Source organism: Scylla paramamosain, chromosome 41 (assembly GCF_035594125.1).
Source record: "Scylla paramamosain isolate STU-SP2022 chromosome 41, ASM3559412v1, whole genome shotgun sequence".
NCBI lineage: Eukaryota > Metazoa > Arthropoda > Malacostraca > Decapoda > Portunidae > Scylla > Scylla paramamosain.
In genome coordinates, this window is record NC_087191.1 from 5150037 (window position 1) to 5166966 (window position 16930).

Genomic DNA, 16930 nt, shown 5'->3' on the forward strand with positions numbered 1-16930 from the left:
AAGCATTCTTTGTATAACATTTACGAAATAAATTGTATTGAAACTGAAACTGAAGCTGCTGCTACTACTACTGCTACTACTACTACTACTACTACTACTACTACTACTACTACTACTACTACTACTACTACTACTACTAGTACTACTACTACTACTACTATTACTTCTACTACTACTACTACTACTTAAGAGAACAAAAGTTTGGTTAGTATAATTTTCAAGTAATGAAACAAGTTTGTTGGTTTCTATTTCGTTTTGTTACATTATACTGATATTTAGGAAAAGTTAAGTGACATAGACGGGATGTTTTCAACAGACTCAGTAACGGTCGCTGCTTCCCCTCAGCTCGCCGTATCACTGATTATCGTCTGCTTCTTGCGTGTTTCTCTGATCGCGCTTGTTCTCTTTGGCTGGCGACATTTCTCAAAACCTCGGCGCTCCACTCTACTGGAAATGACCCCTTGCCATCCGCCACTCTCAAGGGTGAATACTTGGAGTTCATTTCCTTCTCACGGAGCTCAAGTACCATCGCTTCCGTCAGGTTGATTATAAATACATGAAAGCGTGGGTGTCGGTCTTATTATTCAAACGCCATTAAGGTTTACGGCGTTGTCATTATTTTATGTCATTAATGATGGTTAGATAGTTTAACGGCTATTCTGAGATCTGCTTCATTGCTTGTCATGAATATTAAGCTACAATGTTGTTTTATGGAATGATTGAGTTCTATATGATGTTTCCTAATGCCCCAAAAAAAAAAAAAAAATCTTGAATGAATTAAAAATCTGTTAGTTCGAAAAGATAAACCTTTGTGCTCGAACATCTTGAAACTCAGTTTCAAGAACTGTATTGGTTCCACGTCTTGAAGCCTGATATTGAGAATGTTCGAGCAATACTGGAACTAATAGAGCTATAACTCACCAAGTCTTATCTAATATTAGAGAGTATGTAATAAAACATAAAAGAGGAAAATTTATTACTTATCACTTGCAGACATAAGCTTAGCAGGAATTGAATAGATCTCGTGGAGAAACCACAGAACGATTTTTTTAAAATTTTTTTTACGTCCGGTTTCCCAAGTCTATCAGGGCCAGGACAGTGTCTCCTAACGAGGCATAGAACACTACCTCCTAGCCAAGGAATTTTGTTTAGGCATTTGGAACCGTTGCCCCGCATGGATGCCCTTCCTATCCTCGGACCGTGACTAGGATTCGAATCCGTACGGTTGAAGACCTCTCGGCCCTCAAAGCCGGGGCGGTCCCACTGTACCGCTGTGACCCAGAAGCTCACACATTGTGATCTTCCTCTAAACACGGTGGAGTAAAAAAACTTTTCGTCTCGGCTCCTCTCCTCTAAAAGATTGTCTTCAGTCTCTCAGTCACTGCCATAGTCTTGCATCCTTCACCGTCTTTTAATATTATTTTCATGGTTACTGCTCTTCTAAGCTTGCTAATTGCATGTCTCCTTCCACCCTGCAGTCTCGCGGAACAAGACGTGGTAGCGAGATGTCAGAAGAAATCGCTCATGTCGCATGGGTTTTATAAAACCTTTCAGTGGTCAGAAGAGTCGGGTATGAATCTTCTCATGTTGAAAAGGATGTCCCCGTGAGTGAGCGGGCCTCCGTTGGGCGACTCTTCATCGTTCGTGTGGGCGGTGTGGGGAAGTCTGGGAAGGAGGAGAATGTGTGATTGTAGTATGTGTGCATTATTATTATTATTATTATTATTATTATTATTATTATTATTATTATTATTATCATTATTATTATTATTATTATTATTACTATTATTGGTACTACTACTACTACTACTACTACTACTACTACTGGTACTACTACTACTACTACTACTACTACTACTACTACTACTACTACTACTATAACTATTATTATTATTATTATTATTATTATTATTATCATTATTATTATTATTATTATTATTATTATTATTATTATTATTATTATTATTATTATTATTATTATTATCATTATTATTATTATTACTACTACTACTACTACTACTACTACTACTACTACTACTACTGCTACTACTACTATTACTATTATTATTATAATCATTATTATTATTGTTAAACAAAGCAGAGAAAAAAATATTGTTGCCATCTTGTAACTGATTGTCTTCAGTCTAATGAACTCCACCAATATATTGCATCTCTTCTTTTCTGCTATGGTTATTTCCACTTTTTTGCTCTTTAGAACTTCATAATTGCATGCTGTTGCCCTTCCTGCGGCCTCACTCATCTTATTCTCGCACTTAATCCATCTTATCATTGCAAAGTTAACCAGTGTCTTCATCTTGTCATCCCTATCACTTGAATTATATAAAACTTTCCCAGACTGCCCATTTCCACCTTCTAATGATTTTCATCGTTTTAAAAGAGGAATGTCGGGACACTGAATTAAACTGGCAAATCAGATCTTTCCTACTTTCTCTTTTCACAGAGCGGGAAACTTTCTATTCTTTGGCCAGCCTCTTTTCAAAATAAGAAAATATATACCTACATACATACGTACATACATACACACACACATACATACATACATACATACAGGCAAAAAGAGACAGACAGACAAACTGACAGACAAACAAACAGACAAACGGACTAGCACATACATATAGACAGGCACACAGACAAAAAAAAAAAAAAACGTACTACTAACAGACACTAGTCACACTGGTTCATATTTACAAAGAAGCGTTAGCTTAATTTCGTATTATGCCATTACCTATGTTCGTTATCTCATTATCGGTTATCATCATCATCATTAATAATGATAATAATAATGATGATAATAATAATAATAATAATAATAATAATAATAATAATAATAATAATAATAATAATAATAATAATAATAATAATATTATTATTATTATTATTATTATTATTATTATTATTATTATTATTATCGTAACCACCATCATTACTACCACGACTGTTACTACTACTACTACTAATAATAATACCATTAATACTGCTACTACATTACAACTACAACAGCAACAACAAGAACAACAACACCAACAACTACTACTACTACTACTACTACTACTACTATTGTTACTATTACTACTACTACTACTACTACTACTACTACTACTACTACTACTACTACTACTACCATCATTACTACTAATACTACTACCACCACCACCACCATTATCACCATCATCACAAATACACTACAAATACACAAATACAGCTGTTACCAGTACACACTTACTGAGGTTTCCCGAGAGGCACCACAACTTTGGTCTCGGACACCTCAGTGGGCTCCGAGGCGTCTTCCCGCTGCGTGTCCTCCCCGAGGGCGGCGGCGGCGGCTGGCAGCTCCTCGGCAAGCAACACCTGACGCAGCTGCAGCACCTCATGCACGCGCTGCTCCACAACTGACAGGTACACCGACACGCTGCTGTTGGTTATCTCGCCGCCGCCTGCTTGACGCGAACGGAGAGAGAGAGAGAGAGAGAGAGAGAGAGAGAGAGAGAGAGAGAGAGAGAGAGAGAGAGAGAGAGAGAGAGAGAGAAAAAATATTTTTTTTTCTCGTTTCCTTTTTCTTATAACAATTTTCCATCTTTTGAACAGCATTTAAAAAAAATTTTATTCCATGCTATTATTGCAAATTTCTATTCATTACAGAGTCTTCATGACATGTCATTGGTTTGAATAACGGTGATAATGTTGACGCCAAAATCCCAACGTAGTTTGCGTTGAGTTTTAAGAATCTCCTTATGCTCGTAATATGATTTAATATATTCATTCAATGATGGCACTATGTTTTTGATTATTTAAAGATTTATTCATGACTTTCACATCTTTTCAGTTAAAAATAATGTTATTCCTCTTATTTATTTATTTATTTTTTTAACTGACTGATTTCAATCATTCGTCGCTTTAGTTTTGCATCTTTTTCTAAATCCTCCTGGTAATTCCATGGCTATCCTACTCTTCTGAATTTACTAATTGTATGTCTCTCGCCTTCTAAGGCGTCCTTATGCATGACTTTCTGGTCACTGTCACCTTAATTTCGTCTACCTTACTATTGTAAGTGTTAAGCAGGAGCTTCACTGTTTCATCTCTTTCGTTGGCAAACTCTGGAACTATTTCCCTGTATGTGTTTGTTCTTCTTTCTATGACTTAAATGGCTTCATGAGAAGAATAAAGTTAGAACTAAAACTAAATCGGCCATTTACATTAGGGTGTCTTCGCCGATGACATCCCGTTGACCGATGAATTGACCCGACAACGTAAGGGTATTGACCAAAAAGGAATTAAGTAACGAGGAATTAACCGGCAAAGAAACTAGTTGGGTTTTGGTCTTTAGGATGTAAGCACTTGGCGAGTGGCTTCACTTGTACTTAGAAGCTCTGTGTTGCAGCTATGCTTGAGGAACATACTGACAGAAAACACAGTCTGGTTAGTCATCTTTGATTAGTGAATTTGCAGAAATCTAAAACTACCAACAGCACCGACACACAAATGTTACATTGAACATTTCCCTTACAAAGAATACTCCAGGTTTCAATGGTTATATAAGGCACCAGGTGCATTTATATGGAGGAGGCAGTAGACCCCTGCCGAAACGATAATTACTCTCCGTGTGGTCTAAAGCACTGTTCAGGGGGTGCTGTGAACTTATTATTAAACCCAGCTGTGACCTCACTGAACGTTTCCCTTTGTCTCACAAAACAAGAGAGCAGTCACAGCCTGCCCTATAAAGACAACTACTCGTATCTTCCTCAACACAAAACTACATGCACCTAATAACACACACACCCTTCACTCAAAAATTTCAAAATCATCATGGCGACTCCTACACCAGCCTCGGAGTCCCCATCTGGGAAGGGGACCATAAATGTCCCCAGGTCGGACTGCCTTTCTGTCGACGACCCTAAGTGTCTTGACACAAAGCTTTGATTTCTAAACTACCGTCCTACGGCTTCTATCCTTCTCTCTGTAACTTCATCTCAAGTTTCTATTGCTGCTGTGGTAGACGGTCACTGCTCTTTTCCTGAATCTATTAACAGTGGTGTTCCTCAGGGCTCTGTCCTGTCACTCACTCTCTTCTTATTATTCGTTAATGATCTTGTAAACCAAACTTCTTGCCCTATCCACTCCTACGCTGATGATACCACCCTGCACTTTTCCACGTCTTTTCATAGACGTCCAACCCTTCAGGAGGTAAACATTTCACGCAGGGAAGCCACAGAACGCTTGACTTCTGATCTTTCAAAAATTTCTGATTGGGGCAGAGCAAACTTGGTATTGTTCAATGCCTCAAAAACTCAATTCCTCCATCTATCAACTCGACACAACCTTCCAGACAAGTGTCCCCTCTTCTTCAATGATACTCAACTGCCCCCTCTTCTACACTGAACATCCTCGGTCTGTCCTTTACTTATAATCTGAACTGGGAACTTCACATCTCATCTCTAGCTAAAACAGCTTCTATGAAGTTAAGTGTTCTAAGACGTCTCCGCTAGTTTTTCTCACCCCCGCAGCTGCTAACTCTGTACAAGGGCCTTATCCGTCCATGTATGGAGTATGCTTCACATGTCTGGGGGGGTTCCACTCACACTGCTCTTCTAGACAGGGTGGAATCAAAAGCTTTTCGTCTTATCAACTCCTCTCCTCAAACTGACTGTCTTCAGTCTCTCTCTCACCGCTGCAATGTTGCATCTCTAGCTGTCTTCTACCACTATTTCATGCTAACTGCTCTTCCGATCATGCTAACTGCATGCCTCCCCTCCTCCCGCGGCCTCGCTGCATAAGACTTTCTTCTTTCTCTCACCCCTATTCTGTCCACTTCTCTAACGCAAGAGTTAACCAGTATTCTCAATCATTCATCCCTTTCTTTGGTAAACTCTGGAACTCCCTCTCTGCTTCTGTATTTCCACCTTCCTATGAGTTGAATTCCTTCAAGAGGGAGGTTTCAAGACACTTATTCATCATTTTTTGACTACTGCTTTGCCCTTTTATGGGACTGGCATTTCAGTGGGCATTTTTTTATTGGATTTTTGTTGCCCTTGGCCAGTGTCCTTCCTACATAAAAAAAAAAAAAATCGTTTACTGGCTGACCACTCCAAATATCTAGTAATGGTTTTGACATTTCGTCTCACAAAATCTTACCCACAATGGCCACGATGGGCTGCGCATCACATTGTAATTGGTCAAAAAGTTCTTGCGTGGATGTCTTCATTTCCGTCAGCGTATCTTCTGCTCGCCTCAGCTCCCCTTCTAAGGATTTCACGTCTCTGTCACCACTCAACAGCTCAGCCTGTAAGCGTATAATTAACTACATGAAATTAGGGAAGCCTCTGCTTTTTATTATATACATAACATTGTAAAAATTATTATGAAAAGAAAAAAAGTTTTACGGTAGGTCTCTACGTGAGTGTGAGTGAAATTTGATTTTAACTTCACACACGTAGACATATGTTGCTAGGGTTGAATTCCTTCCGGAGAGGCACTGCATCGGTTGGGGAGTGAGGGGAAGCTACCAACCTGCCGCTCTCCGTATCCCCTCCCCGTTTCCTTTCGTATCTGAATAATACAGACTCCAGTTTACACTTTACACTTAAAGTTTATACTTTAAGAACAATCGCTTTAACTGCTGGACTAGATATAATTTTGCTCTGTTGACTCACACCAGTGTTGACTCACACCAGTCGCCATAGCGACTCACCCCGAATCCTCTCTTGCCATAACGGCTCACCTACAGCCGAGAGTCGTCATGCCAAGAGAGGATTTGGGGGTGAGTCGCTATAGCATTTTCTGACACCGGTGTGAGTCAACATGGCAAAATTACAATTATCAAGGTCAATGAGACAAGGTCGTTGGGACAAAGTGTTTGGAGAGTGCAATGACCTTGGGGAAGACCGGGAGGGTCGTTGAGAAGGTCCAAGCGGGAGGGAGAGAGAGAGAGAGAGAGAGAGAGAGAGAGAGAGAGAGAGAGAGAGAGAGAGATTTCAAATTTGTGAGCCAACATGGCAAAATTACAGTTATCAAGATCATTGAGACAAGGTCATTGGGACAATGTTTGGAGAGTACAATGACCTTGGGGAAGTCCGGGATGGTCCTTGAGAGGTTTCATGAGAGAGAGAGAGAGAGAGAGAGAGAGAGAGAGAGAGAGAGAGAGAGAGAGAGAGAGAGAGAGATGTTGGTCAAGGTTGTTTAGGTGTCCGAGACCAATATTTTTGTGCCTCTCGGGAAACCTCAGTAAGTGTGTACTGGCAACAGCTGTAGTAGCGTGTTTGTGATGGTGATAATGGTGGTATTAGTAGTAATGGTAGTTGAAGAAGTAGTAGTAGTAGTAGTAATAGTAGTAGTAATAGTAGTAATAATAGGAGAGAGAGAGAGAGAGAGAGAGAGAGAGAGAGAGAGAGAGAGAGAGAGAGAGAGAGAGAGAGAGAGAGAGAGTGATAGGGAGAGATGGTGGTCAAAGTTGTTTAGGTAAAGAAGGGACCGGGGTGCGGTAACTGACCTCTGGCTGGGGATGGCGGTGTGGGGAGTGGCAGCTGCAACACACCTGCTGCAACAGGTGTCTTAGAGAGAGAGAGAGAGAGAGAGAGAGAGAGAGAGAGAGAGAGAGAGAGAGAGAGAGAGAGAGAGAGAGAGAGAGAGAGAGAGAGAGAGAGATGGACACTTTACCTGTCATATGACAACAAAGAGACTGTAATGAATTCCAGCGGGTTTTCAGCCACGTGAGGGGGGTTGGGGGATGGGGGAGGGAGCAGGTGTTTATATAAAGGTGTTGGTTGTAGTGAGATTATGATGATACAACGTTTACCACAGGGGTAGGAGGATGGGAGCGGGAGGAGAGATGTGAAGATATAACATAATCCTTTGTGAGGTTAGGTGAGTTGGTATCACAACGCTTACCAAAGCGGTAGGAAGATGGTCTGTCCTATAGATAGTCTGATGTGAAAGCAAGAAAAATGAAAAGTCGTAAATGGTGTAATCGATGTGGTAGACGAAAACATGTTTTGGCTTGTGCAGCTCGTGCGAGATTCGAACATTATGTGAGTCTTGTGGAGAGATTAGTGACCATGTGTGTTGGGTTCCACGAAATAGCAGTCCGGATAATCTGTGTGAAGTATGCAAGCGATTGTATCACCGTCCCCTCCCTTGTTCCATCCGTCAGGAAGCACAATCTCATCAGTTATGTAACCGATGTGGTGCAATGTTTGTGTCATCCACGGCATGAGTGTGACACGTCGGCGAAAGCTCCACATCCCAAGGTATGCTTTCTTAGATTTTTTATGTTTTAGTAAATATATGTTGAACCAAGTGTTTGTTTAAATAATAATAATAATGATAATAATAATAATAATAATAGTGATAATAATAATAATAATAATAATAATAATAATAATAATAATAATAATAATAATAATAATAATAATAATAATAAACCAAACACACAGACAACAGCAATCACACACACGTCGGTGCGCGATCGACGGCAAATAGAACATTCCCGGAATCCCGTGGCATGCCCCGCGGCGGTGGTATTACAAAAGGTAAGAAAATGTGTAATAAAGTCACCAAAAAAATAACAGTAATAAATGAATATATATATATATATATATATATATATATATATATATATATATATATATATATATATATATATATATATATATATATATATATATATATATATATATATATATATATATATATATATATATATATATATATATATATATATATATATATATATATATATATATATATATATATATATATATATATATATATATATATATATATATATATATATATATATATATATATATATATATATGAAATACGATATAGTGAAAGGAATTCTTCCACAGGTGAAACCACCAGATGACAGACCTTCATCGCCTCAGCTGGGACCCAGTGACCATATCCCGCACAGATGAAACGCCAGGTGTCGATTCTTCCCCTCAACCGGGTCCATCACAAAGGGGGAGTGCTACCAGATGCAGCTTCTAGTCCAGCGTCATCTCTATCGGAAAATCTAGAGCTGATCGTCGTTACGGAAAATTTTATGATGTGCTTTACCAGACATCATTATTCAGAGCTTTCCCATGTCCAGACTGAAACCATTGCGTTTCTGAACAAGAACAGTGATTTCTTTGTAAGTGAGATACGAAATTGTTTCATCTGTTAAAATTTTCCACTCTCATTGATAGTGCTTGCTCAGCTACCTTTCACACTAGTTAAATTTTCTCCCCTTCATGTTCATATAATTTATTGAAAAAGACTCAGAGAGATCATCAGAGGTTCCAATAAAATTGTTACCCAGGAGATGTGACTCATTGTTACCCAGGAGATGTGAGATGTTACCCAGGAGATGTTAAACCAGACAGATTATTTTGGCCAATGGTCAACTTTTCCAAAGATAGAAAATCTGGAGAAAGTTTCCAAATGGAATTGAGCTGCTCATTACCATAGTCTGAAGAATTAAAAAAGACAATTTTTCTTCTGTTGTTTTATATGCATCCAAGCGTTGCAAGCTACTTATAATTACATTATCAGAATTTACAGGCCTTTTTGACAATGCTGATACAGTCCTACTGAGTCCACCTTGCTAGGAACGCAGCTTCTATTCTCTCAGAGTAGCAACTGAAGTTGCTTCTTTTATATCATGAAGGGAATGGCACCGAGCACCATACTGACAGCAGCCTGTACCATGGTAAGTGCGACACAAGTCCGTCTTGTATCTTGGGTGTCGCAGAACAGCATGAAGCTCACGAAGCCCATGGGCAAATGTGCAAGCTTCTCCAAACCGGAAGAAGAAATCCTTGATAATTCTGCACCATATTACTTTTTTTTTTTTTTTTTTTTTTTTTTATGTAAGAGGGACACTGGCCAAGGGCAAAAGAAAATCCAATAAAAAAAATGCCCCCTGAAATGCCAGTCCCATAAAAAGGGTCAAAGCAGTAGTCAAAAACTGATGGATAAGTGTCTTGAAACCTCCCTCTTGAAGGAATTCAAGTCATAAGAAGTGGAAATACAAAAGCAGGCAGGGGGTTCCAGAGTTTATCAGGGAAAGGAATGAATGATTGAGAATACTAGTTAACTCTTGCATTAGAGAGGTGGACAGAAAGTCTTGTGCAGCGAGGCCGCGGGAGGAGGGGAGGCATGCAGTTAGCAAGATCAGAAGAGCAGATAGCATGAAAATAGCGGAAGAAGATAGCTAGAGATGCAACATTGCGGCGGTGAGAGAAAGGCTGAAAACAGTCAGTTAGAGGAGAGGAGTTGATGAGAGGAAAAGCTGTTCATTCCACCCTGTCTAGAAGAGTAGTATGAGTGGAACCCCTTCCCAGACATGTGAAGTATACTCCATACATGGACGGATAAGGCCCTTGTACAGAGTTAGCAGCTGAGGGGGGTGAAAAAAACTGGCGGAGACGTCTCAGAACACCTAACTTCATAGAAGCTGTTTTAGCTAGAGATGAGATGTGAAGCTTCCAGTTCAGATTATAAGTAAAGGATGTTCAGTGTAGAAGAGGGGGACAGTTGAGTGTCATTGAAGAAGAGGGGACAGTTGTCTGGAAGGTTGTGTCGATTTGATAGATGGAGGAATTGAGTTTTTGACGCATTGAACAATACTAAGTTTGCTCTGCCCTGATCAGAAATTGCGTGAAATGTTTACCTCCTGAAGGGTTCGACGTCTGTGAAAAGACGTGGAAAAGTGCAGGGTGGTATCATCAGCGTAGGAGTGGATAGGACAAGAAGTTTGGTTTAGAAGAATTAATTATAAGAAGAGAGTGGGTGACAGGACAGAACCTTGAGGAACACCACTGTTAATAGATTTAGGAGAAGAACAGTGACCGTCTACCACAGCAGCAATAGAAATAAAGATCAGAAAGGAAACTTGAGATGAAGTTACAGAGAGAAGGGTACAAGCCGTAAGAGGGTAGTTTGGAAATCAAAGCTTTGTGCCAGACTCTATCAAAACTTTTTGATATGTCCAAGGCAACAGCAAAAGTTTCACCAAAATCTCTAAAAGAGGATGACCAAGACTCAGTAAGGAAAGCAAGAAGATCACCAACAGAGCCGCCTTGACGGAACAAATACTGGCGATCAGATAGAAGATTGTGAAATGATAGATGTTTAAGAATCTTCCTGTTGAGGATAGATTAAAAAAATTTAGATAGGCAGGAAATTAAAGCAATAGGACGGTAGTTTGAGGGATTAGAACGGTCACCTTTTTTAGGAGCAGGCTGAATGTAGGCAAACTTCCAGCAAGAAGGAAAGATAGAAGTTGACAGACAGAGCTGAAAGAGTTTTACTAGACAAAGTGCAAGCACGGAGGCACAGTTTCGGAGAGCAATAGGAGGGACCCCATCAGGTCCATAAGCCTTCCGAGGGTTTAGGCCAGCGAGGGCATGGAAAGAATCATTGCGAAGAATTTTAATAGGTAGCATTAAGTAGTCAGAGGGTGGAGGAGAGGGAGGAACAAGCCCAGAATCGTCCAAGGAAGAGTTTTTAGCAAAGGTTTGAGCGAAGAGGGAGGAAGGAGGGAAAGAAGAAGAAGCAAAGTTATTGGAGATATTTTTGGCTAGATGCCAGAAGTAACGAGGGAAGTTAGATCATGAATGGTTTTGACACTTTCTGTTAATGAAGGAGTTTTTGGCTAGTTGGAGGACAGACTTGGCATGGTTCCAGGCAGAAATATAAAGTGCATGAGATTCTGGAGATGGAAGGCTCAAGTACCTTTTGTGGGCCACCTCTCTATCATGTTTAGCACGAGAACAAGCTGTGTTAAACCAAAGTTTGGAAGGTTTAGGTCGAAAAAAGAGTGAATGTACACCTCCATGCCAAACACTATCACCTCTGTTATGCGCTCAGCACACAAAGACGGGTCTCTGACACAAAAGCAGTAGTCATTCCAAGGAAAATCAGCAAAATACCTCCTCAGGTCCCCCCTCAGGCACCTTCGCTTAGGGGTATCCTTAGGAGGGATTGGAGCGATATAACAAGATAGAGATATGAGATTGTGATCGGAGGAGCCCAACGGAGAAGAAAGGGTCACAGCATAAGCAGAAGGATTAGAGGACAGGAAAAAGTCAAGAATGTTGGGCGTATCTCCAAGACGGTCAGGAATACGAGTAGGGTGTTGCACCAATTGCTGTAGGTCATGGAGGATAGCAAAGTTGAAGGCTAGTTCACCAGGATGGTCAGTGAAGGGAGAGGAAAGCCAAAGCTGGTGGTGAACATTGAAGTCTCCAAGATTGGAGATCTCTGCAAGGGGGAAGAGAGTCAGAATGTGCTCCACTTTGGAAGTTAAGTAGTCAAAAAATTTCTTATAGTAAGGTGAGAAGTATACAGCACAGATAAATTTAGTTTGAGTGTGACTCTGTAGTCGTAGCCAGGTGGTGGAAAACTCGGAAGATTCAAGAGCGTGGGCACGACAGCAGGTTAAGTCTTTTTTTTTTTTTTTATGTAGGAAGGACACTGGCCAAGGGCAACAAAAATCTAATAAAAAAAAATGCCCACTGAAATGCCAGTCCCATAAAAGGGTCAAAGCAGTGGTCAAAAATTGATGAATAGGTGTCTTGAAACCTCCCTCTTGAAGGAATTCAAGTCATAGGAAGATGGAAATACAGAAGCAGGCAGGGAGTTCCAGAGTTTACCAGAGAAAGGGATGAATGATTGAGAATACTGGTTAACTCTTGCGTTAGAGAGGTGGACAGAATAGGGGTGAGAGAAAGAAGAAAGTCTTGTGCAGCGAGGCCGCGGAAGGAGGGGAGGCATGCAGTTAGCAAGATCAGAAGAGCAGTTAGCATGAAAATAGCGGTAGAAGACAGCTAGATATGCAACATTGCGGCGGTGAGAGAGAAGCTGAAGACAGTCAGTTAGAGGAGAGGAGTTGATGAGACGAAAAGCTTTTGATTCCACCCTGTCTAGAAGAGCAGTATGAGTGGAACCCCCCCAGACATGTGAAGCATACTCCATACATGGACGGATAAGGCCCTTGTACAGAGTTAGCAGCTGGGGGGGTGAGAAAAACTGGCGGAGACGTCTCAGAACACCTAACTTCATAGAAGCTGTTTTAGCTAGAGATGAGATGTGAAGTTTCCAGTTCAGATTATAAGTAAAGGACAGACCGAGGATGTTCAGTGTAGAAGAGGGGGACAGTTGAGTGTCATTGAAGAAGAGGGGATAGTTGTCTGGAAGGTTTTGTCGAGTTGATAGATGGAGGAATTGAGTTTTTGAGGCATTGAACAATACCAAGTTTGCTCTGCCCCAATCAGAAATTTTAGAAAGATCAGAAGTCAGGCGTTCTGTGGCTTCCCTGCGTGATATGTTTACCTCCTGAAGGGTTGGACGTCTATGAAAAGACGTGGGAAAGTGCAGGGTGGTATCATCAGCGTAGGAGTGGATAGGACAAGAAGTTTGGTTTAGAAATTTGCGCACATAAACGCAACATCCAGCTTTGGATCGAAAATGAGGATAGATAAAGTAGGAGGAAACAAAAAAGGAGCTACTGTCAGTTGCCTCAGACACCTGAGTTTCAGTGAGCATAATAAGATGAGGTATAGAAGAGGAGAGGTTGTGTTCTATAGACTGAAAGTTAGATCTTAGACCGCGAATGTTGCAGAAGTTAATGAAGAATAAGTTGATGGGGGTGTCAAGACACTTAGGGTCGTCGACAGAAAGGCAATCCAACCTGGGAACATTTATGGTCCCCTCCCCAGATGGGAACTCCGAGGCTGGTGTAGGAGTCCCCATGATGATTTTGAAATTTTTGAGTGAAGAGTGTGTGTTTTTTTTAGGTGCTTGTAGTTTTGTGTGGAGGGAGAGAGTTGTCTTTAGAGGGCAGGCTGTGACTACCCCCTTAAGGTGTAAGACACAAAGGGAAGCGTTCAGTGAGGTCACAGCTGGGTTTAATGATAAGTTCACAGCGCCCCCTGAACAGTGCTTTAGAGCTCATTGGGAGTAATTATCGTTTCGGCAGGTGTCTACTGCCTCTTCCTCCTCCTTAACCTCCCCTTTAAACTCCAAATATTTAGAGAAGAAGTGAAGTCATATTTACTACCATAGTTACAGAAGTCAATAAAGGAACCAATTAAAAAACTAAATATGAATAATCTTTACCCCCCCCCAAAAAAAAAAAAACATTTGGCACAAGGCAGGAATAGGTAAACTGTATATATCACAATATATATGATTAATAAAGGTATACAGTTAGGATGGGAGAACTTAAAAAATTTTGTCACTAGACTGTAGAAAAAGCAGAACCCTTTACTATGTAATTATGTAATTTCAGTCCAATTCCGCCAAAGCAGAGAGAGAGAGAGAGAGAGAGAGAGAGAGAGAGAGAGAGAGAGAGAGAGAGAGAGAGAGAGAGAGAGTATTTTCCCCATCACCACATAACACCAAAATAATGTTCATCATCTGACACTTCAACATTTCTTTAAGGACGTGTATAGAAAGTCCCCACCCCCCGCCCCCCACAGCTACCTTGACTAGCTGCAAGATAAGTGACAATTCCAGAAAATATACAAACTCACAGTTGATACTTGTCAGTTTTGGTGAAAATTCTTGACCTTTTCCTAATTTTTAATCCTTCTGATTATGCTGTTACCGTCTCTTTTCCGCTGGCCTCCTTCGATCACAATCTCATATTTGTATCTTGTCCTATCCCTCCAGTTCCACCTCACTATCCCTCTAAACGGAGATACCTCTGGCGTTTTGCTTCTGCTAGTTGGGAGGACCTGAGGAGGTATTTTGCTGATTTTCCTTGGAATGGCTACTGCTTTCATGTCAGAGACCCGTCTCTGTGTGCTGAGTGCATAACAGAGGTGAAAGTGTCTAGCATGGAGGTGTACGTTTCTCACTCTTTTCTCGAGCTAAATCTTCTAAACCTTAGTTAAACAGAGCCTGTCATTTTCTTTTTTTTTATAATGGGGATTAACTTGTGCTATTCTTCCCTGAAAATCTCTCATCACGTCCCATTCTCCCTGGTAGTTTAAATCACGTGTGCTGTGCGTGATGTGTATGGTAACCCAAAGTAACTCACTCGGGTGATACTAATCTGGGCTAATAGTAGCGAAACGAAGTAGAGGAGGATATAAGATAGGTGAATTGGGTACAAGGAGACAATAAGACGGATCCAGTAATGTTAAGTAGTACGGAAAAAAAGAGGTAGCCAATCCTGTGATGCCAGCTTCCTCTTGGAAGGATACACGATGTAAAGTCATACCAGGTATACGTCCCAGCGTCCTTTCTGGCAGCAATTCTTGGGAGTAAACAGACCTATGCTCTCCTGTTCCAGTTCCAACTCCCATGATATCCTATAGTACCTTGCCCTCCCACCCCCAACCTCCCAGCTTCTGCGGGTGAAGAGCGAGGAGCTACCCCTGTCACAGTAGGTTGGCTCCTATTGGCTGGCACTCGCCTTCCAGACTACTACTTATGTTTTTTTTTGTTTGTTTGTTCTCTGTTTTTCCTTTTTCTGCTACACCTATCGAACATCCTTCTTGATCTGGTTTTACTAATTGAGTTAAAATTTACCCTAACCTGAATGAGTTTGATTTGATCACCAAAACAAACCCACACAACGCGCGTGATTCAAACTACCGAGAGATAGTGGTTGGGAACGAAAGATTTTCAGGGGAGTCTAGCACAATTTACTTTTCCCCTCCTTTGCAAAAAAAAATAAAACACAATACATTAGTACTTTCATAATGACACCAGAAATGTGGAAAGAAAAACATATTGTAGGACAGGTTAATTGATGTTATTTTTTTTTTTTTTTTGTATTTATGAGAATTACAATTATTTCAGCATTGATTTTGGAACAAATCACAGCAGGCATCATGTAACACCGCAAGAATTATGGTAGGAACTATTTCCTTACCCAGGGCATCCAAAGCCATAGGAACATGTCCAATGGACTCAGAGCATCGCCACCAAGCCCATCTCTCAGACCTCTCAGCCACCTCGGCCTAATGCGTCAGTAAAGTACTAGAACTCCCCGCAGATCAGTGTGGGGAAACGGAGGCAATAACTGAAGCACAAATGAAGAAAGATCAACACTTTGTGGCCAAAACAAGCATTATAAATGGCCTGGGAGCTTTGGTGATAGCATGAAGAGTCTTAATTGCTTAAGCCTTAGTAGCAATGGTGTTTAGAGCATTAGTGCTGATTCTGGAAGTATCAGCAGACCCAATGAAGGTAGCTGCAAAGATAGCAGCATTGGCAGCGGCAAGAAAGTTTCGACACCACGCCTCTTTAACCCACTGGGTTACAAGACTGAACTCTAGAAGTTTTGAAGAGAGTGAAGACTGTCGGTAAGCATTTATTCAAATTAAAATTTGCTTTTGTTTGCAATCACTGCTGTATACTGTTGCAAAAATGTTTACCACAAGACCATGGACATTGTTGAATACTTAAAATGAAGAAATCAAAATGATTTTCTTCATTGTTTTTTGTCTTTTTCACATTTTTTTCATTGTCCTAAGAAATGGGTTTGGTAGGGTTCTTGAATATTTGTGTCTTAATTTAGTCCACTTATTATGCCTGATTCCTGCCTTCCTTCTGGATACATGTTTTTTTTTCTTCTTCTTTAGTCACATCTTTATTACAGGCAAATTTTTTTTCAGTTGGTTTTAGGTCAGATTAAAAACAACTGTATAAATTTCCTTTGACAGTTGCAAGTCCATTTCAGAACACATTTGGCATTTGGCACATTTGGCACCACCAACACACATGCAGTAAACACTGCAACCACTCCAACAATCAGTACCTCCACACACGACCCGTGACACCACCACTCCGCCAGTCCACGTAAACGTAGGGAAAGCCACCGCTATTCCACTCCAGGTATGGGTAATCACAACCACCGCTCCACCCCTCAGCTCTCCTCCACCAGTCGCTGTCTGCCCGCTTCACCCTCAGATAA

General features: G+C 40.6%; 1 protein-coding gene across 2 annotated transcripts in view; it reads right to left on the minus strand.

The window, feature by feature from the left end:
• Window positions 1–243: 243 nt before the first annotated feature.
• LOC135092857 (coiled-coil domain-containing protein 63-like) overlaps window positions 244–16930 on the minus strand; it is a 68683-nt gene continuing 51996 nt past the window's right edge. For both annotated transcript variants that reach the window (XM_063991605.1, XM_063991604.1), the window contains 3 exons: window positions 6151–6298; window positions 3245–3455; window positions 244–1665 (listed from right to left, as the gene is read on the minus strand). In XM_063991605.1, the coding sequence (XP_063847675.1) occupies window positions 1551–1665; window positions 3245–3455; window positions 6151–6298 (474 nt within the window). In that variant the 3' untranslated portion in view covers window positions 244–1550. The remainder of the gene's footprint in view (window positions 1666–3244; window positions 3456–6150; window positions 6299–16930) is intronic.